Here is a 22,059-nt window from a genome sequence, read left to right as displayed (position 1 = left end):
ACTTAAGATACACTTATAATGTGTAATTGTCATAAGGAGATTGATGGTGGTGATTAGCTTAAGGTGAATATCATAGACTTTTTTAGGGTTGAGCCAGTGACTTGTATGAAAGGGATTTGCTGCTTTTCTGCTCAGTGATACCAGTGAGGGCACGTCCTACAGTCAGTGTAGAATCCAGAGGTGTTTCTACATATCTGAGGTGAAATTTTACTGAGCAGGAATAAAATGGGTTATGACCCCCTGGTTAATTAGCACTTACTGATTTAGAATCTCTCTGTCTCATTGAAGGGGCAGCCAGGTACTGCTGGGCACTTATTTATGCACTGCAAGATACTCACAGGGGTGAGATGGAAGAAGTGCACGTCCAGTCCTTTTTTAGGCTCAACTGAATTTCTTGTGCAGCTGCTGAGTTCAGTGAGATGATCCAGCAAGGAGCAACCTTACGAAAAGAAAAAAAGAAAGCCCTGTCTGGCTCACCATCCATTTGCATGACTGTTAATGACCGTTAGTGAGGAAGAGGTACTGTTGTGTAGACGGGAATGAAGGGATTAATATGGCAGCTTCAATTTAAATTGCTATAAACTGATGTAAACCAGCATGAGATTGCAATTAGGTGAAATAAGCTAAGTGTTTTTATCTGTCCCTACAGGGAAAGTAGCCCATCAAAACCCCAAACAACAGTAAATCTATTTTCTGCTGGTTTAATAAGCTGAATCAGCTCTCTGAAGGATCAGATGAGTTCCAAAGCTGGCATAAGAGCCAGAGCAAGAAAATGCAACTGAAAATGAGGAAAGGAGAGGAGAGCAAGACTTAGCGTTTCCCTACCAGTAAGGTCTTAGATTGACTTACACACTGTGCAAGGCTTTAGTGTCAGCATCAGCTTAAGTCAACATAAATGCAGGCTGTGGTCAGAGGGATTGAGGACACATTCTTTTGATTAGTAATCTGAGTGTGGATAATTTGCAAATTATTAGAAAATAATATAACTTCTTAATTTAAAGTGAAGAGAAAATTTTCACAAAATGCTGAAAATGGATCTAGGAAAAAATATAAAGTAAGACTGCGCCAGAGGCAAGAGTGCCTGGTAAAAGAGAAAAATAGAAACCATAGCTCACTATTGGTGTTTGATAGCTGTTTATCACCAGAAAACCTAAACACATTCCTAAGTATTTATTAAAGATGGTTAATTTTGGGAAGTGCCGATCACAGCTGCAAGCATTTAGTCATGGGCCCAGGGCAAGAACATATTCAAGAATGCTGGCTATTGTAGACATACTTACGTTATCACTGACTCAAAACATTATCTAAAATACTCATAGGACAGCTGACAAATTTTTAGAGCTGTTACTGATTGCTTTGGTGGTGTTAGGCCTTTGAAAACATGCCCTGGTTTTCTTAAGGAGAGTGTGGAAATGAGACCAGTGTGTGCAGCTTCAGGACACAACTTTTCTGTGTGGAAAGATGCCAGAACACACTGGTAGACAATCAGACTGTAAGTTAATACATGTTCAGAGGCAGCCACTGTGGATTTGTTAAAAGCAAATCTTCCTGTGAGTGTCTGCTTTTGTAAACCAGAGAAAAGAAGCAGCTGCAACATATCTTTATTTTGGTAAAGGCTTTTGCATATTCCAGTTTGTGTTAGTCCTTTTCTACTTGTGTAAGTGCACTGACCTCTTGGTCAAGGTACTCCTGAACATAGAAGATTGGTGAGAATGGTAAGAAGTATTGAGGAGAAGAGAGTTGCAGATGCTATGAAGATCAAGATTAGCTTTTTCAGCAGTACTCAGTACGTTAGAGAAATTACTAGAGTCAAAGTGAATAAAAGGAAATTCACACACTCAAGTCCTAAGAACTGAGGAAAAATTTGCAAGTGCAGAATGCAATGTATTAAAAAAAATGGGCTGGGGGTTAGTGATCTAAGCAAAGTGAGCATAATTTTAACAACACCACCCCCGCAATGCTCTTGCAAAAAAGGGAAATTAATTTCTACGATGCATTAGCGTCAGCAGTGTTTATAAAATGGGAGAATTCCAGTCAGCTGTACTGGGACCTCAGTAGGAGTAGACTGTCCAGTTTTGGGCATCACCATTCAAAAAAGATTTGTTATCCTGGAAAACATCCTGTAGAGAGGAACAGGAATAAAAAGAAAAAAATGACATGAAGAAAAGTTGGAAAACTACTTTAGTCATAGCAATGAATCTGTTTGTATAACGTGCCTCTCTTGTGATTGTAAATGGCTAGGTTGTCTCTTATAAGGCATTATTTCTCTTACTCAGTGTTACAAATCTGATTTTCTGGCAGACAAGCTTTTACTCCAGCAATAATGCTTATCGGCTCACCAGCCCATCTGTTTCTGCTTCTCTCAGTAGACTGGTACTGTTTGGCACCCAAACAAGCATTCAAACGCAGGTGTTCCTGGATATCTGTCCTAGCCAAAAAGCACAAAGTATTACTTGAAATGGACTTAACCTAGTTAGACAGCTGCCAGAGGAGTATGGCACTAAATGATCAAGCTGGACACTGGCTGGGATGTCAGCAAACCTTTGAACCTTTTTGTAGAAGAAAATTAATTCTTCTGTTGCCTTCTCTTCTCTGTCTGTTCCTTGGCTTGTTCTTGATGGATGAAAGGTGAGGTGAGAGGAGCCCTTGTAGCTAATCCACCCAAATGCTGGATTTTAAATCTGAAATCTGCCAGAGAATTAAGCAGTGGTTTCCTTCGAGTGTCTGCAAAGCTTCCTTATAAGGGCACAAATGCAGCAAACTGCTTGGGATGCAGCTGCCTGTAGAGCAACTTGCTACATAAATGGAAGGAGGAGTTAGAACACAGCTCCTCTTTTTCTTTTAAAGAGTTTGAAGTTTTGTATGCAGAAACGGGGACTTGCCCTATGTCAGCTTTGTGGGAAAAAACACCAGCCAAAAGAATGAAGTTGAGGGGAACTCTATACCCTTGGGAATTTTCCTGAGTTTTAGGCAAGAAACTACATACACGAAGTACGTATATCCTGAAGCAACTATTGATCTTGTTAATTATGTTACTATTCTTGTTGTTAAAAATGTTTCTGCATCCTCTGTGAATGAAAAAAAAAAAAGACTTATAGGCAGTTCCTGCATTTCTGTTTGATAAACTTTTCCTATATTATATTTTAGTCAGATTGTACCTGTTTTGCTAAGGCTTCTGAGAGGACAGGATCCCTGCCAGCGTTGATCTGTCTGGAGTGCTGGTGTACTGTGTCCCGTTCTGGGCTCCCCAGTACAGGAGAAATAAGGAGCTGCTCCAGGGTCTGGCAAAGGGCCATTGAGAGGACTGAGGCCATAAAGGACTGAGGACTCTCTCATGTGAGGAAAGGCTGAGAGAGCTGAGATCAGGAGGGTGCAAAGGAGACAGATGCTTGTGCCAGGAAAAGGGGTGGTGGGTACAGACAGAAACACAGGAAGTTCTGGTTGAACATACGGAAACACTGTGAGGGTGACCAAGCGCTGAACAGGCTGCCCAGAGAGGTTGTGGAGTCTCCAGCCTTGGAGATACTCAAAACCCATCTGCATGTGGCAGCCTGCTCCAGGTGCCCTTGCTGGGCAGCAGGTTGGACCAGATCATCTCCAGGAGTTCCTTGCAACCTCAGTCCTTCTGTGATTCTTTGAATCCCCAGCAGAAAAGAGGCCCGTGAGCAGGGCTTTGAGTGCTGCTTCAAGGAAGGGAAAACATTATAAAGTGTTTTTATCTATACTTAGTATGCATCACAGAATTCTGGGAACAGTAGAGTACATGTACTGAAAGTCAGAGGTTTCCTAACTATGACTAGACTTAGAATAAATGTGTTATAAATTGTCTGCCAAAAGCATTTATTGCAATTTCTTTTAAATTTTACTGCAGATGATTTGGGAGGATATTTATCTAGTATTCTTTTGAATTATTTTTGAATTAATTTGTGCTGCTTCATTTTGAATTGCAAAGATGAATAAATATTTTACATGCTAACTAAAAACTAGCAAAAGACTCATCTATCCACTTTTTCTCATCTTATGCTGCCTTTTTATAAATCTGATTTCTGTGTCCAGTTATTGTATTTTATTGATACAATGAAAATAACTTAAGTGGAAAACATAAAAGGGACAAGGCATATCAGTAACAGAATTCCTTCAGCTTTCAACTCTTCCTTCTTGTGTTTCTCATTGCTCTCTGTTCTTCATCTGTTTGTTGAACTGTGGCGATTTAGTGAGTTGTGGTTTCAGTTTCTGTCTGTATTTCCTTGTATCATGTTTCCTGTCATTTTGCTTCACATGGTAGACCCCCCTTCTCTAATAGACTATTCTAACCTCTTGCAATCCTTGGAAGCAATAATTCACTAAGGAATTGGTGCAGTACAGAGATTTATGCCTCAGTTATCATGTGCAACATTTTACATTTGTTCTTGCAAAAACAGTTTGTGCAAGTATGGCATAAATCTGAGACCCTGAAAGTACTTTCTTTATCAGTTGCTGACAGCCCCAAAGGCCCTTCCTTCCTCAGGTTTTCAGGCCCAGATTAAAGAACCTCCTTCTCTTTGAGCTATAGCAGCTTTTTCTCCCTGTGTGGCAGACTTGTAGATTTTGGTCTGTCTGGCCCTGTTCCCCATCTGTCCATTAAAGCACTGCAGGACAAGAGAGCATGTGCAGTTCACTGATTTGCATCAGTACAGTGCTACAGCCTCTGTAGCAAGGATTGTAAATCAGTTCCCATTTGTGCATTCTGTCCTGCATTCCAGGCAATCCCATCTTCAATGTTGTTGCTTCTTTTACTTCTAGCCATCTCAGTCTCCAGGTGGTTGGACAGGCCGATTGTTGAGACCTGCCTCTTTCCAGGGCTTTGGGTTGACTTGTCAGTTTTCCTGCTTGTCTCTGGAGTGGTGAATTCTTCTCTGTGTATTATAGAAAGTCCTTCTCCAGCTGTTCTGTTCAGCTCTGGCATCTGGACCGGAGCCTATAGCTCTGATTATGGTGAATAACCAAAAGTGCAGCTGAACTGCAGCTGAACAGCAGCTGGGCACTTCTGGTCCTGCTGCTGGCACAGGTTATTCCGTCCTGTGTGTGGTCAGATCATACCACAGCTGCTGTGAACCCCTAGTGCGACTGTCCATCAGCACTCACTGTCTGGTTTCACTGCTCTAGTTAAGCCATTTTTTATTTCTTTTCTGAGCATGCAGAACAATTCTGAGCAATCTAGAATTTACTCTTTGAGGTGGTCTTGATTGTAATGTACAAGTCTTTGAATACATCCCTTTTATTTAGGAATAAATAGGATATATATTGCTGAATAAAAATGTTTTCCCCTTGCATCATAAATCAAGTGACTGTTGGCTGTGGAACCAGAACTGGGGAGATGTTTATTCATTTCTAAAGGCCACTTTAAAGCCTTTACTTATTTCTAATCAGTGAGCCATTGCAAGCTTTTATCTTTTGTTTTCAGCAGTGTGCCTGTTAAAAAGGCAGCCCAGCCAGCTATATAATGTGTTGTCACTACATTTAATGGTGGAGATGAATGCACACCAAGCCAAGGAAGAGCTGTTTTGTTTTAACACACACACTGGTGACCTTGGGTACAGTCTGACTTCTTCCCAAAGCTCAATAGTGAACTTAAATGGTTGCTGCAGGGTGTAAGCTTAGAAATATCTTTTTTCAGATCTATTCAGGTAGAGCTGGAGGCTCTGTTGTAAGTTTGGCGACATCCCAAACTGTGTCCAGCAAATACCCACAGTGTCACCCTCGCTGACTCCAGGATGCTTCACCCTTGAGAAGTGAGAACAGACTCTGACCCACCTTTTTTGCCATGTAAAAAGTGGTAGAATGAAAGTTAGCATCAATCAAAAGTAGGCTGTGGGGAGAAAACTGTTTTGAGGATTTTTTTTCTGAACACAGCTTTTTTTGTTTTCACTGGTTGATGGGCAGCTGAGTTGATTTTAAAACTACTGCTCTCTACAGGGGTAAGTCTTGTTCTGCCTTTACTTTATTGATTAATTTAATAGAAAATTAAACCCTCATTTTCTTCCACTGCTGTTGCAACTGCTTCAGTAAGCTCAAGGAGCTGACTGTGAAAACTTCTATATTTTCAAACACATCAGATCCCCGAACTTCACTGCACATTCTTAAGTGTTAGTGCTTATACAAGGGACATGAGTGCCTGGTGGGTTTCAAATTTCTGCAAGGGCAGATCAGCAGTCTGGGTTTAGACTGGATTAAAGTGATACAGAATCACAGCCTTAATCCTTGAATGTTGTACATGATGCATAAACATATACCAGCACCTGTGGGGACAGAGCATCATAAGTAAATGAAATTTGCCATTGAATTTATCACCACATTCCCTCCCACTCTCGTTTGTGGCGGCGAAGACGCTGCCAATTTTTCCTTTCCTACTTCCATGCAAAGTAAATAAGGAATCCTGCTGACAAAGAGAGCACATCCAGGAATGGGAAAATGCTTCTGCATGCATCCAGAAGAATCTTTTAAAGGAAATACAGCTGCAGGATCTGTAGTAGTTACTGCTGCAAAGACAGTAAGGTTGGTCTTGGGCTTCTGAATATACATGATGGTCTCTGTATGATAATGGCAACTTTTCCAAATCTGCGTGTGTTCAGACAGGACTGACAAGAAATAAATGTTTCTGTGTCTAGAACAGATAGAGAAAGCAGCTTTAGGTTGTCTTCAGATATCCTTCTTGTGAAGGGCATGCTGAGTAAAATGACAAGAAGCCTTTCCTCTAAGTCACAACAGCTCTGATATGTTCAGGTCACCTGAAGAGCCTTCTGCTTCTACAAAAACAGGAGAAGTATCAGAGCCTTTACCAGAGCTTTGTTTCTTTTCTATTTGCAGTTAGTAATTAATGTTATTGAGAGATGTGAGAGAACAGTCAGTAATGAGAGCAGCATTTGGGAACTGGTAACTGAGTCTGACTCACAGGATTTGTCATAGTGCACAACACTACAAGGTGTAGTGAGGTATTGCATACAGGCAGGAGGATTATGGGTGTAAATAACCCAAATGTCTACTGAGCTTTACATTGTCTTACAGAGTAATTGATCAGACATGCACTGTTTCCTTGCCAAAATGTAACATAAGTTATTCAACCAAATGGGAGTGTTGGTGGAATTCCTGCACAAAGGACTGTGTTCCTTGTGATGGGTGGTTTTCTTGGCATCCGTTTAAGAGGCTGAAGCAGGTCTGTTATTTTTTCTACAAAGTCCAGCATTTGATATTGGCAATCCGGTTTATTATAAAACAGTACATAGTGTCCCTGAAGAACCTTTCAGCACAACGATCTTCCAGTGGGAAGAGATGTTACTGTATTTTGTGGTTGTTCAGTTGGTTAGAGTTTTTTTTTATTTCAAAGGATGATGGAGCAAGTGCAACATACTATATGTTGGGTATAGAGAAATCTTATGGCCCTTTACACTGTCATAAATGTTAATCATGCCATGTGATAAGGCTATTACAAATAGAGTTGCTGGATCCTTTCAGATAAAAGCATGTGAAAGATGTATTTTATTGCTGTAATTTAGTTTGCAAGAGTTAGATCAGAGCCACTTCCTACAGACTCATTTGGATGCTTTAGTGTGAAATCCACTCAGGTGGAAAGGTCTTACATCTACAGATCTTTGACTTATTTGGTGAATTAATGGCAGAGTTAGCTGGGAGGAAAACAGGATATGAGAGCTGCCCTCAAATCTGCAGTTAATTACCTTCACGTTTCTGTGTCCAGTGCCTGTCTCCCAGACAACTCTAGCGGAGTCTAGTCTAGAGTTGGAAACAGTATCCTTCTTTCAGCTGCTGAAGGGTATGGCAGAACTTCAGTATAAATAGATTGACAAGATAGTGAATTCTGTCAGCAAGAAGTGACAGGTGTACTTTGTGTTGATATTGCATGTTATAGAGAGATAAATCTAATATTAGATAAAGTATAGAAGCAAATCTTGGTGGTTAAAATAAGCAGGGATTGTCAGCTCCTGAATTTCGAAGTGTTGTCCACAACGATCAAGTTTTGCCAATAATGAGTGCTTAATTTTGTTGAAGACTAGAACACCATTTCAGTATTCTAGATTTTAAAAAAGAAGGTAGCCCTTAGATGGATATTTGACTTGAAAGGTTTGCTTTCTTTTAAATGCTTTTAAGCTGCTTTTTCTGTTGTATTTAGAAGCATCTTTGTAGCTGTTACTTACAATGGAGAAATCAGTTGCTAGCGAGGGAAATGGCTATTGCATCTTGAATTACACAGTATTTATGAAATGTCAGGGTGAGCTGTGGTGAGCAGCTGAAATGTGCTTAGATCAGTGGATATCCAGTTTCCGGTATGGCACAAAATATTGCTGTGCAGGGAGAAGACATCAGTTTCCTACGATGCAGAAAAAATGTGTTTCTGTGTTTCATTTCATGTGTTCTTTGTGGCACACCATAATAATGAGAAAATAGACGCCTGTAGATTATTTTCTCATAGCTTTTGAGTTTATTTACACACAGGAATCTGAAGTAGTTGAGTGTGGGGCTGGCTGTGGGGCTGCTGCATCTAAAGCTGGAAAATGAAGGGGTTGCTGAGGCATTGCTTTCTGTATTACTGCTTTCTTTATGTTCTGCTGTCACAACATGGTAATCTCTATATCTAATCATTAGTATGCCTAGTGAGCAGGCAGGATTTTTTGTTAAAAGGAAAAGAAGTCACAAAATACATCTTTTTAATATATACAAGTAGTACATGTGACCTACTGAGAGATCAGAATACACTCTGTTAATACATAGGACACGACAAAGGAACCACTTTCTGCCCTAAGCAGTTTATGATTTAGGTGTAAGGCTAAGCTTCCACATATGATAAGAATTGCATTTTATAGTACATGCCTTGGTTCAGGCCTTCTGTGCACATGCCTAGGCAGTGCCTAAACGTTACATACACATAGTGTGAAACACTGCTCAGTTACACACCTCAGGGAACACATGGCTGTTGGTAGCAGTTATGCTGGATACTGCATCAAAGCCCTCTTCTTTTCAAAAAGATGGGAATTTGGTGGGCTCATACTTGTGCACTGAAAACAACAATTAGAGCTGCAAGACAAATTTGTATCTGATTACTGTCTGAATGGAATTGGTTATTTAAAATTGGTTATTGGCTGTTTGTTTCTGCTTGTTTACAGGTTGCATGGCCGATACCATGAAATGGCACCAAACGTTGTGCCCATGGACTATACAAAGGACCCAGATGTTAAACTACCTATGCAGCTTATAATAAACATGCCTGAGCTAAAGGTATCACTTCTGACTGCTTACAAACGGTATATTAACTTCTGTAGCTCGTCTGCCAGACTTTTTGCCAAGATTGATATCCAGAAGCACTCTGGCATGCTGAGGTCTTCCCCTTCCTGCTACTGTTCAAGGGCAAAACCAAACCCAGAAACTGGAAAATATTTAGGTGAATGTCTTTCTTGCAGAGGTAGTTGGGGTAGATGTTAAAGGAAATGAATAGGAAACAGAATTAAATTTAGCTATCGTTGCCCTTTGTGTATATCCCCCATAGAAGCCACGTCCTCCCCAGGGATCTCTGTGTGACGAACTGGTTAGAAATCCGAAGTTCTTATCTCAGTGTGTTCATAGGAAATTTGCTAGCAGCATGCAGAATATTGCTAATAAAAAGTAAAGGTTTTCCCCTTTTTTCTCAGCTACCTAAGCACAATTAATATTATTTTTCTTAATTATCAGGAGTTTTCATTTTCATGGAGACATTACATGATAGGAAGTGGAGAAACAGTCCATGTAACTGCAAATGAGAGAAGCAGTAGGTATAAAGCAATCAGTGCAAAAAAAATTGAGACAATATTTGTTTTTATTCTCAATTCAACAATTTAATATGGTTTTAACAGGACAAATGTGGATTTTTAGCATTTATTTTTTAAACAGTTCATTGAATTGTGTTTTGTCACAGTCTATTTTTTATGTATGCTAATCAATTGATAGCTATAAATTACTATTATGTGGAAACAACTATGTGTTCAATCTGATAGCTGCGTGAAGAATTATTAAGCTTTTTAAGAACAATGCGATAAAAACCTTGCAATTGATACAAGGTCACATAATTTTAATGATCTAGACATTCTTCCTTAGTGTTGTATTTTTTTTTCAAATATCTGATATTTTACAAGCAGAAACAGTGCTTTAGAAATTCAGTTGTGGAGGACGCTAAGTCAACATGAAATGAAAAACATTTAAATTAGATTTCAGGTTGAAGTTCACGGAACTCCTTGTTCCTTTAATACCACACTTGTTATGTGTTTGATTCTGGGACAACATAATTCATTGAACAAGAAGCACATTTTGTTGATTTATGTTTGTTAAAAAGTGCTTGACCAGCATTTCATATAAATGGAAACATTAAACACATACAAGCATTTAATTCAATAGAAAACCTTGGAAAAGTTTTATCCTTCAGTTATTCTTCAAACTCTGATTCAGCAGATGCCTATGGACAGCTTATGTTTCTGAAGAAGCTGAGAAATAATTTAGAATTCTTTTTCACAGTAAGCACGGGCTTCTTCAGCAAAATATGTTTATGCTTTTTCTAATGGCATTGGTATTCCTTAGGGTTTACATTATCATCTATGGGATCTTGATAGCACAATATGAAATCCTTTGGCACAGTTCTTTGATTCCTCGGAGTTTAACTGCCAGATGGCAGAGATTTGCTTTGTGACAAATCAAGGCTAAGCTTAGAAAAGGAAGTGAGAAATTATGATCATACAGAGTCTTTCTGGCTTCAGTGATACAGGACTGAACACTTAAGGAACAGTTCATTCTATGAGAACTTTAGAGATGGAAGGTCTGGTACTTAAGCTGATGTACAAACCAGAAATTTTATACAGGATCATATTTAGATTGAGATACAGGAGCATATCTTGCTAGCTTAGCAAATTTAGGTGGTAATGATAGACTTCCTAAGAGACTTCCATACATGAAGTGGATCATAATCTATCTTCTCGCACCACAAGTCTATGAGCCTTTCTGACACTGCTTTAGAAGATGTCTCCAGGGTAATGGAACTTGACTTTATGAAAATAACAGGACAAATTTAGTGTTGAATTTTATACAGATCCTCTCTCAGGTCTCATAAGCCTGTAGAAGAACCTTAGAAATATTGGTGTCAAACCACTCAATTTATTTCAGGAATTCTAGGAGCTCACAGAGAAAAGGGCTTTCAATAGCTACTGAGCTTGTTTTCAGTAAAATCACAGTAAGAGGAGACTAGGTCTTATTCCGTAACTCTTTCAAAGCATTGACACTAAAAGATACTAAAATGCCTGGGATCTTTGTTATAAACTGGGGTCCATCTTGGTCATGAAGCATCTTGTGTGCACCTGTGCAGATGGGGGTGAGGGGAAAGAGTTTATTTTTTTTTTTATATGAGCTACGTACTAACTCCAGCTCATATACCAAGAAAAAGAAAATATTTAACCTTTGCAACTTGACCAGACTGCCTAAAAAATCATTATGGTGTTTCGTTTCTTCGGTAAATTTTCATCAAGGTGAAGACAAAGCCAACATTTACATCTTAAAATAGAAATAAATGATCTGAATGTCTATTGAATTCTAATAAAATTAGTGCTAATTTCAATGCACCTGGTTTTTTTCATATACACATTACATTTCTAGTTACTGGCAATGTTGAGCTCAATACCACTGCAGGTTCTGACAAACGGATAGAATCAATAATGCACTTTTCTAAATTAGATTCTGCTACAATAAAGAAAGGTCTTTACCTCATGCATTAATGTTTTGAGCCAGGTTTTTTGTGTTTCAAGGAAAAAAAATGCTGATGGTCATTCACTTTAATTGGTAATGAATTATTCACTAACTCCTGATTCTTAGAAGTTGAAAGTCGGGACAAGAAATAAATAAGTAAAGAAGGGAAAGGTACTTTAAGTTGATTAGGTCTACCATTACACTGAAGTTAACAGAGCTACTTTAGTCCATCAGTTTCATTGCAGTCTCTGTTCTCTAATTTGGACAATCTTGGTTACACAGGCACCAATCTAATAAATTAACTTTGGGGCATCTGGACACCTGTGAGATTGCAGTAATTAATATTGCAAAACTGTAGCCATGATATTGGCTGTTCAGTGTGGGATCAGTGAGAAAGCAAAAGTGATATTTTTTTCAAATTAAAACTGATTTCAGTCACATTATGCCTGTCATTTCCACAGAGCTGCAGGTGGCAATATAACCTGGTGCCAGAGACCCCTGTGACTGGTAGCAGTGTGTGGGTGTCCATACCCACATCTCAAATTGTCTGCCTCTTCCCCCAGAGTGTGGGCTGTCTGTGGGTATTGCAGCGCTGAGCAATCCTTCTCTCAGGAATTGGGCAGCAAAGGGCTCCTGGAGGGGAACCATTTTTGTTTCACTCCCTTTACAGTCTGTTGCTTTCTGGGTTTTGGCTCACACAGGAACTTCATTGATCCTCGCAGGCCTTGTCATTAGCTGGGGAGTGAGGGAGGTAGTTCATAAATCCACTGCTGAAATGCGATGGGCAGCAGGCACAGGAATCAGACAGGAGACGGGAAGGACACAAAGGGAACAGTGACTCCATTGCACATTTCAGAACTAATGTTAGCACCCTATTTTTAGTAAGGTTAAACATGAATGCATGCAAGTTGCTTCAAAATAAAACTACTTCCTACAGTGTTAATAGGATGAGGTTTTAGAAGTGATTTCAGTGAGTCTTCAGGTTCAAAGCTTTCCATGTAATGGGAAATGACACCTGAGAGAGCAGGGTGCTATTCTTCCCAAGCCCCAGCCCTACTCTGGCCAATCTTTGCCTCTAGCTCATCTTAACATCCTTGGCTGCATTCTGTTAGCTATTTCTAGTTATGATGGGATGTTTTACTCCCTTCAGACCACTCTCCTTGCTTCTGTGAAGTCCCTTTTTACCCAAGCATCTCAACTGTGTGCGCTCCAGGTGTCATAAATGAGGGCTGTTTTCTCTCTGTCAAACCCCAGACCTGCACCTCCCTGAGAATCTGCAGCATTGTCTGTGCAGTTCCCTGACACAGTTAGGAATCAGTTCTTGTCACAATGCCTTATCGTCCCATGACGTACTGTTAAGTTCTGTAATATTCAAGCAATTCTGTACACAGCCAGAATCGTTCATTATTTGGCTGTTTTGACTTCAGTAAAGAGTCACTGCTGAGCTTGTGCTTCTGTCTTCTGACAGAACGAAATGGTCTTTGCTCTTAAGACATTAACATATCAATTTAGCTCTATCTTAGCCTTAGTTTCTGCAGGAGTTTCTTAAACAGTACCCTGCAGGCACTGCAGAGAAGTTTGATGACGTTAATATAATCACAGACACATAAAACCCAAGTTATTGATTTTGAGGAAGAAGAAAATTAAGAAAAAAACCCTGCAAAGAAACTTGCTTTTATCTGCTCCAGGAACAATTTGCTATTGGATTTATTATACTTCCCTTCTAAAGCACCAGTCTTTCCTATGGAGCTTTGGTAATGAACAATTTAGCCATTTTTATATTAATGTTTGTCTAATAGCAGTTAATGTTTTGGGGTTTTTTTAATAACTCCTGAAATATGAGAAAGGTTAGCTTTTTACTGTTGCTGAAAAAGTCCTGATTAAAGCATCCAAAAGGATTCAGACTTTCAGTAGTCTGCAAAACAGACTGCTTTGTGCTTTGAGATATGTTCTCTAAAGTCAGTGGGGACTTACATTCAAATACAAAAGAGAGTATCATCATTGTGTTTCTGTGGATATGAGAATTAAGTAGCATTTTGTAATGACTCTCCATATCTCCAACCTAATTATTTTGGCCTATCTTCAAACTTCACTTGAAACCTTTTATTTCCAAAATGCAGTCAGCTTGTGGGAATAGGACTGGATGCTTGAAATTATTTCCTGAAGCTACAAAACAGATAAGGCAAAAGGCCACTGAAGTGCTTTCCTAGAGTCTGGGATGGAAACTAGAGGACAGGGGAATATAACAGGTGATTTAGCTGCAATCTCAGGAATAAACTCTCTAATAGTTTGTTAGAAAACAAATGGTTGTGTTTTCTTGTAAGGTGTTATAAGTCTATATGTTGGAATAGATGCTGTGTGAGATTTAAAAATGCACAGAAACACAACTATCTGAGTAAAAGAAGTATTCCTTAGAAAGATGGATGGCACAACATCAATCTGCAAAACAGCAGAGTTGTTTTTCAGTTATAGCAATTTATTATTGCAACCCTAGGGTATATCACCGTGTCTCACAGCCGTAGGAGGAGGAGAGAAGATCCAGCAGGCAGGAATTGTGCAGCAAGATTGATTTATTTAATTATTTTACAAACTCTTTTATAGACTTTTTTCTTCATAGTCTAATTGGACAAAGGATCAGCCACCCCTTGGGGTGATTGGCTAAAATCCTAAAACATCCATTGTCAAAATATTTTTCTACTGTACCATAAACAAGAATTTTCAAGGCTGCAGGTGTTTGGTTGTTTACATACTCTGCTACCTCTTCTGTGAGAGAGAAAAGTCTCTCACAGGCTTAGAAAATAGCAAGAAAATCCTTGCTAGCAGCATTTTTGTATCTACAGCAATTCTTTATTGTTTCTGTCTCCTCTCTCATTTTTATCATGAAAGTACAGTAAAAGATTTCTAAGACAAGTGTAAGTTTCTAGTTTTAAAAGGATTCTTTTTTCAACAATTAGTGCTTATGGGAAAGCAATCTAGGAAAGAACAATATCATTTTCTCCTTTGCTCCCTTCCCTCATGGCTCTTCCTTTAAATATGATGGAACCCTAATCTGTGCTCTTTAGAGTAGAGGTAATGAAATTACAGAAAGGATGTGAAAAGTATCTGTGAAGGTAAGCTAATACTTTCCATTGTGTAAGCCACAGATATACTGCCTGAAGACACATAATATGAGAAAGTTAAAGGAAAGAAATCAATATGAGGAAAGATTTTATTTTTCATTTTGGTTTTAGAGATCCATTTGGCAAAGAGTTACTTAAGAAGTATGCTTAGGTCCATTTAATTCATTCTTAATTTTCATCTGTATTTTCAAGATCTCTGACATGCCAAATAAATAACTCATCTTTTGCAACTGCAATATGCTTATTGAGTCAGTGAGATCCTGCCTTTCTAATGCACAAAGTCCTGGGCTTGATATTCACTGCTGATAGGGATATTTGCATCTGTGTGCACCTGGTTGGTTACCCAATGCTGCCTCTAAGATGTCAGTTTACTGCTGTTACCATGCCACCTCCTTCTGATCGGGTTTGTTCCAAAGAAAGCTATACAGCATTTTAGAAATGAAAAATAAATTTCTAACATGTTTTGATGTCCATTCTGATATTTGGCATTCTCAAATATTAAACATATAACACACCATTTCTGTGTGCTTTTAGGAAGAAAATGGGCCTTTTCATATATTTCAACCTAAATGAATCTTACTTTGGCTTATTTTTAAACTGGCAGTTTGAAACAATAGAACCAATTGTTCTTATCTGCATGTCTCTGTGTGTGTATCTCACAAACAGGTACACGTGTATCCTACAAACAGGTAAATGTATATTCCACAAACATTTCCAGGCACATTTCCAGGCATTTAAGTGAGATACTTTAACCAGAGCAGTACCCACAGATGCACACCTGCTGTACCTACACATCATTCACGAGACATGAGTGATCACTGCATATCCTTTTACAGTGAGGTTCTCTCAGCCATCTGCCTGGTTCTGGGGTGTTGTTTTTCATTCTGAGGCTCTGGAGAGATGTGCCCCTGCTGGTTTTTGAGGCAGCTGTCTTTTTATTTTCAGGAACCCCTCTTTTCTATTCTATTTTTGTTTTATCTGGCCTGGTTTTGTCTTCATCTGAACAGTGAACTTATTAATCTCCTGTCCTTTGAAATCTGTACGCCTGTTCCCTATCATGGAATTTCTTCAGTCATCAAACCCTGCAGGAGAATTTGTATTTAGTATTGACTACTTTAATGGGCTGTCATTTGAGCCTACGGTTCTGTGGTCCCTACTTCACCTGTCCATTAAAACAGTCTTGCTCCTGGCCATTATTTTTTCAGTCTCCACAGTTATGCCAAAAATGTATTCTATAGATGCTTTTGTTCTATGTGTGAATTATCAAGAAAGAATTCAAGTAAACTGAAAAATAACATTTTCTGGTCATTTGTCTCTCAAATACAGCTGGTTTTTGAAATTTCACTTAAAATAATTGGGTGGTTTATGAATACCTGTTGGGTAATTAAATTTACAGGAAAAAAAAGGAAATTAAATGGATATATGATTGAACTTCTGAGCTTTCACAGTACTTCTCATGTTAAAGCCAAACAAAATGCTGTATGCATATTAAAAATAGTGAACTTGATATGCACCACAACAGCTGCTTATATTTATGGATCAATATGTTAATCAGTGTCTTGGCTTCAGATAAGATCTGTAGCACAGCTTTGATGAGATGCTGCTCACAGCCCAAGTGATGTTTGTGTTCTGTTCCTATTCAACTGAATTGAATTGATTTTCAGAGTTTTATAGATACAGTTACAAATTAGTGTTAGGCTTTTTACATAGCTGTGAGAAAGATGTTGGGTTTTTACTATAAAAACATTTGGTTTGGCTTTCGGCGTAATAAAGCAGCTTTTCTTATGCTTGCTTGTGCGTTTGTTGTTTTAGAATATTGTTGTATTCTAGGGTGCTAGAAATGATCTCAGGATCATCTCCTGTGGAGATTAAATTTCATTTAAATCTCTGGGATTTTTAATAGTCCAACCACAGGTTGGACATTGACGTGTACCAGAGAAAATAAAAGGCCAGAAGTGCTACTATGCAGTAGCAAGGACTGCTGAAACTTCCTGCCAAAGCATACAAATGTAAATTTTTTGATGCATTTTTGGGAAAAAAAAGAAAAAGTTGTCTTCAAAGAGCCAACCATGCAATTAAATATTCATTATCAGGAAGTCTGCAGGTTTTTTTATCTTCCAAATACCCATCTATATATGTCTTTCACAGGAGAATCCCTTCAAAGAAAGGATTGTGGAGTCTTTCTCAGAAGATGGAGAGGGGAGCCTGAGCTTCAATGACTTTGTGGATATGTTCTCCGTGCTCAGTGAAATGGCTCCCCGAGAGCTTAAAGCAATCTATGCCTTTAAGATCTATGGTACTGTATGGGGGTGCTCTGGTGTGCTTTTTGTGCTTTTTGTGTTTGGAGTAAAACAAGTAGGACTCTTGGTGATCTTTGGTTCTTCTGTTGTTTAGATTTTAACACAGATAACTTCATTTGTAAAGCAGACTTGGAAAAAACCCTCAATAAGCTGACCCGGGAAGAGCTGACAGCAGAGGAAATCACTCTGGTTTGCGAGAAAGTGATAGAAGAAGCTGACATGGATGGTGATGGGAAATTAGGATTTGCAGATTTTGAAAACATGATTTCCAAGGCACCGGACTTTCTCAGGTATTATTTTAAGAAAAAGCGAGTCTCTTGCATACTTCCAGGTATTTTTCTAGGATATCACTGTGCAGTCTAATACAAGAAGTGTCAGACATAAGTATTTTCCTAGAGATCTGACTAGAGGATGACGTCTTACCTAACTCAGTTTACTTTTATAGGGCATATTCCAGTTCTCTCCTAATTTAAGACTAAGAATTCAATGACTTTTAGTTATCACCTTCCCTGCCCCTCCATCCCTGTTGCTGTGGTTCAGGAAAATATTTTGATCTGTTATCAGCTCAAATTCGTTTTTTTCTTAAGCCCATAGCAAGGATCCCAGCTGTCTGCATAGGAATGTGTGTAAATATTGTATACATGTTACAAATATACATGGAAACACACTGATCTGTTTGATCTGAGAGAGTGAGAGTGATTTTTTGAAGAACTTTAAAGTGTCCTGCAGAACACAGAATAGTATTTCTTTCATGAATGAAGTTTCTGAGAAAAGACGTTAAAGGGTTTGACAACAAAGCCAGGAGCCCATGATTCCTGTGAACCTTGAGAAACATCAGCTTCTGGAAAGGAGACGCTCAAAGTTAATGTGAAAGTCTTTTATACATTTCAGGTGTTCCTTGACTAATCAAGTGTATCAATGGAAACCCTTTTAGAACAAGATACACATCATCATTATGGTGAGGCTCAGCTCAGTAGGTATTCTAGTATTTTGTTTACAGATATTTCCAGCTAAGAAAACATTTCCTTTATACTGCTATTTGTGTAGAAGCTGCTGGGGTCAGGTAGGGTTTCCTTTAATCAATCAAAAGGCTCTGCTGCACCTACAAATCCAGTAGAGAACAGTGATCAAATGTGAAGAATTGAAGGCAGATCTGAAGATTCAGCAGAAGCTGCAATTTCAGAAGTTTCCTGTGCCATGACTGACTTTACTGCTGTGTTGTAGAGGCTTGCAAACTGCTGACTGAGAATTCCAAGCTGAGGATGCTATGCAGTCCAGTCATTTCCTGAGAAAGTTGCAGAGAGGAATGTTTGCCAGTGGAATGACTGTCACAATTTTTCTTCTTTTCCAGTTTTGTGATGTTTTGAGAAGATGAGGAAATGAGTGAAAATCACTGAGTGTTTTCCCACTGATTTAGCCACTGATCTGGGTATTCATCAGGGCAACATGATGAGTAAAAAGTGGGATGAACTGAGATGTGAAGTACTATAGATTAGGTAAGAGGAAGTGGAAAGTACCAACGAAATCAAAGGATGAGGCTGCCAAGGGTTGGAAGACTGAGCATCCAGTTGCTCAGTTTAAACACACATACTTGGATCCATGCTTGTGACAAGAAACCTCCTTCATGTCTGAGATGGCAATGTGCATGTTTAAGGCAGATGTTTTGCATCCCTGGCTTCAAGAGAAATCTTCTCCCTCTTTTCAGGTTCAGGAGTTTAGCTGGGTCATGGAATTCATCTCTGAAGTCCTCAGGCCTAAGAGCTCCTAATGACACAAAAAAGGGTCTCCTTCCACCTCCTAACCAAAATACTGGTTTAGAGCCTCTGACCAGGCAGCTTCTATATAACAGCAGCTTCTATGGGGATAACAGTACAAAGAAAACCATTTCTTAGCTGGAAATATATGTAAAGAAAATATTAGAATCTCTGAAGAATCTGATGCTTCTCATGGTTCAGCAACATGTGTCTTTGAAGCTATATTGGAAAATGAGAGTGTAATGAAAAAAAGTCTCAGAGTTGAGAAGAGAACATGTAGGTTCTCTAGTTTGGTTTCTGTTTTAAACAGTTAACAGCTGCAGGAAAAGAAAGTGACAGGATCATGAGACTACTTTTATCCAAACCGATCTATATGGAAGATTTGATACCTCTGCCTTACTGTGGTTTACTGTTCATTTTGCCTGTAAAGGTATTTTATTTTTTTAGGACATTGTTAGTCCTATTTTTCCTGTATGCAGTGCATCACAGACTGACATATTTGTTAGTACTGAACTTCATGTTCTGAGGAACTTATTCTAATTTTTAAAATACTGTGTAAATGTTGCACTCTAAAGAGAGAGAGTGATTTGACTTTTGGAATGGATTCATAGAAGTTTATTGCCACAATAGGTACACCAAAGTCTGACTGGGACTGAACCTAAACAAGCACTCTGTGGCAATAGCCAGTGCCTGCCAGCATGTGACAGACTTTGTGACATGGGACAAGAGTGCAATTCCTGTAGCTGATCTCTCACTACAAAAAACCCAGTTCCTGTTCATGATGTTCAATTGTGCCATAACAGTCTCGGACACGTTACCTATTCAGTTACTGAAACAATGCTTTCTTATATCTTTGTGAATTAATCTCCAGCTCTATTCCTGGCCTCTCATGTTCTTCTCTTCTGAGTCTTCAGCTGTAATGGTTGTCTTAAGTGATAGTCTAGGGCTGTGTGCAGCCAAAGGGTAGGCAGGGCTGTGCAGCTTCACTGCGTAATCTAATACAGAGCATGCAAAGCACAGGAAGTGTCTTAATAGCAGACCTGTCACCAACCCTATATGTCAGTGGTAAACTGAACTAGCTTCTTACTATTGCAAAAATATATAAAAACATGTTTTCACCTACAATAAATTGTCCACTTGAAATCTTAAGCAGACATGTGGAAGAAATACCAACCCAGCAGTGTCCAGAAACAGTCACAATTTCATTTGTTTTTGCATATCTCCACTTTTTGTGCTCAGTTGAATGCACTCCAGAATTTAAATTCAAGGAAGCACAGGAGCCTAATGATTTACACTTCCAGCCGCTTAGCAGCTGTTAAAATAGAACACCTAGGAACCAAAGCAATAGCCACATTGAAAATGATTGCCAGTAAGCAATTGGAGATGCTGAGTAATTGCAGTTTGCAGGGATTTTGCTGTGAAGCCTTGGACAGTCAATATTTCTGAATATCTGATCCCAGAATACCCTCCTGTCAGCTGGTATGTGAGCCCTTTGAAAATGCTGAATAACTTACAAGGCCCTGGATGATTTTTTTCTGTAGTAAAGGATTTCTTACTCTGTTTTTTTCCTTTTCTCCCCACCAAAGCCACCTCTTCATATTGTAAAAGGAGGAAATGTAGGATTACAGGCAGTTAAGTTTTATCCCTGGCTCTGCCATTGCTTGAGTAGGTGATCTGTACAAAGCCATAGAATGCTTTGTTCTCTCTCCTCCCTTACATAGGACCGGTGCTCACCCAGCTTGTGACAAACAGTGAGAGCTTTCATCCAGCTGTAAATTATCATCATCATCATTAACATGAGATTGGAAGTTGCTGAGGAGGAATACCTTCTTTACTCTGTGGAAAACCTTTGAAGGCCAGATTCTTATAGCAATGTGTACTCAGGTTTTAAAGCACTTTTTTTTACACACATTGGGGTTCTTTTAAGCTGTCAAATTATCATGCCTACTTAACATACACAGCAGGCGTTAACTTTGGCACCATGATCCAGACTTTGACCTGGTATGAGCTGAAATTCATCCACTCTACATTGACTGATTTTTCTTATCTCATCGCTCCTTTCTCAAACCTTTACTTAATGACCCTGTGTAGGTTTAATCTCCTACAGACATCCTTTGCCAGTTTTGTGCTGCTGTCAGGCAAATGAAGATGCAGTAAAGTCTGTTGCTTGATTTGCACTGCTGTCGTTGAGGAATTTTTTCCAGACTAGAAGAAAACACTGTTAATCATTAACCAGGGAAGATCTATGCAGCTGGCTGTTATCCCAGAAGCTGGACTAAGCTGTAAATGATAATGACAGTTACTAGTTCAGAAAATTTGATCCCAGTAGTTTTATTTCACTCAAAATTGTTATCATTAAGAAGCTGGTTGTAGTTTAATGGAAGCACTGGCAGTTTGAGCTGGCATTAGCTGAGTGTTCTGTTCTACAAGACTGGTTACGTTTTGCACAGGAAATTGTTTTATAAATCATCCAAGTTCCAGCTTATTTGAATGCCTGAGGGTGAAGCATGCTGTAACAGTATGTAATGGGGTTTGAGAGGAATATGGCATCAGTAATACCTGGGAGCTGCCAGAACTAGACAGGGAAACAACACATTAAACAAGATGATGGCATTGGAAATGCAGCATTTCTGAAACCTTTGTGGGCCTTGGCCCATACACCAGTTCATGTTGTGACTCCAATCCTACCAAATGCTGAAGTAAAGGAAGGTCCCTTATAGGGAATGTGCATCTCATGAGACTGTCCCAACATACAGATTAATTAGTTCTTAAGGACTAATAGTAGAACTGGCGACTAACTGGCAAGAGATGCTTAGCAATGAAACAGTGGAAGGAAATAATTTTTGTCAGTATTTTTCACAGAGTATTTCAGCTGCTTCTTAGTAAAAAGCTGAATCTTCAAAGGCCAAAGTGACACTCTGATAAAAAAATAGAATTTTTTAATCTGAACAGCTTGCTGTTCAGATTAGACAGTATGAATAAAGGAGAAATATTTTTCTATCTGTACGGTTGTACACTAAAAGTTTCAACGGAAATTTTGGCTATTCAAAATAGAAATAGATTTCCAGTTAGGTGGATTTTGATGGATTTTTTTGAGGAGTCATGCCTCAAATATTTTCACATACAATGTTATGG

At 38.9% G+C, this 22,059-nt stretch overlaps 1 protein-coding gene across 13 annotated transcripts in view; it reads left to right on the top strand.

Annotated features, from left to right (window-relative positions):
- Positions 1–22,059, top strand: part of CIB2 (calcium and integrin binding family member 2) — a 41,388-nt gene that overhangs the window by 16,707 nt on the left and 2,622 nt on the right. For 11 of the 13 annotated variants that reach the window (XM_032122949.1, XM_032122962.1, XM_032122963.1 and 8 more), the window contains 3 exons: positions 9,156–9,267; positions 17,019–17,166; positions 17,265–17,460. In XM_032122949.1, the coding sequence (XP_031978840.1) occupies positions 9,156–9,267; positions 17,019–17,166; positions 17,265–17,460 (456 nt within the window). Of the gene's footprint in view, positions 1–288; positions 520–9,155; positions 9,268–17,018; positions 17,167–17,264; positions 17,461–22,059 lie in introns of all 13 variants that reach the window. The other 2 variants (XM_032122958.1, XM_032122960.1) reach the window with 2 other exon arrangements.

The sequence above is a fragment of the Corvus moneduloides genome, chromosome 13, assembly GCF_009650955.1.
Source record: "Corvus moneduloides isolate bCorMon1 chromosome 13, bCorMon1.pri, whole genome shotgun sequence".
Lineage (NCBI taxonomy): Eukaryota > Metazoa > Chordata > Aves > Passeriformes > Corvidae > Corvus > Corvus moneduloides.
This window is presented reverse-complemented; position numbering and strand designations above follow the sequence as displayed.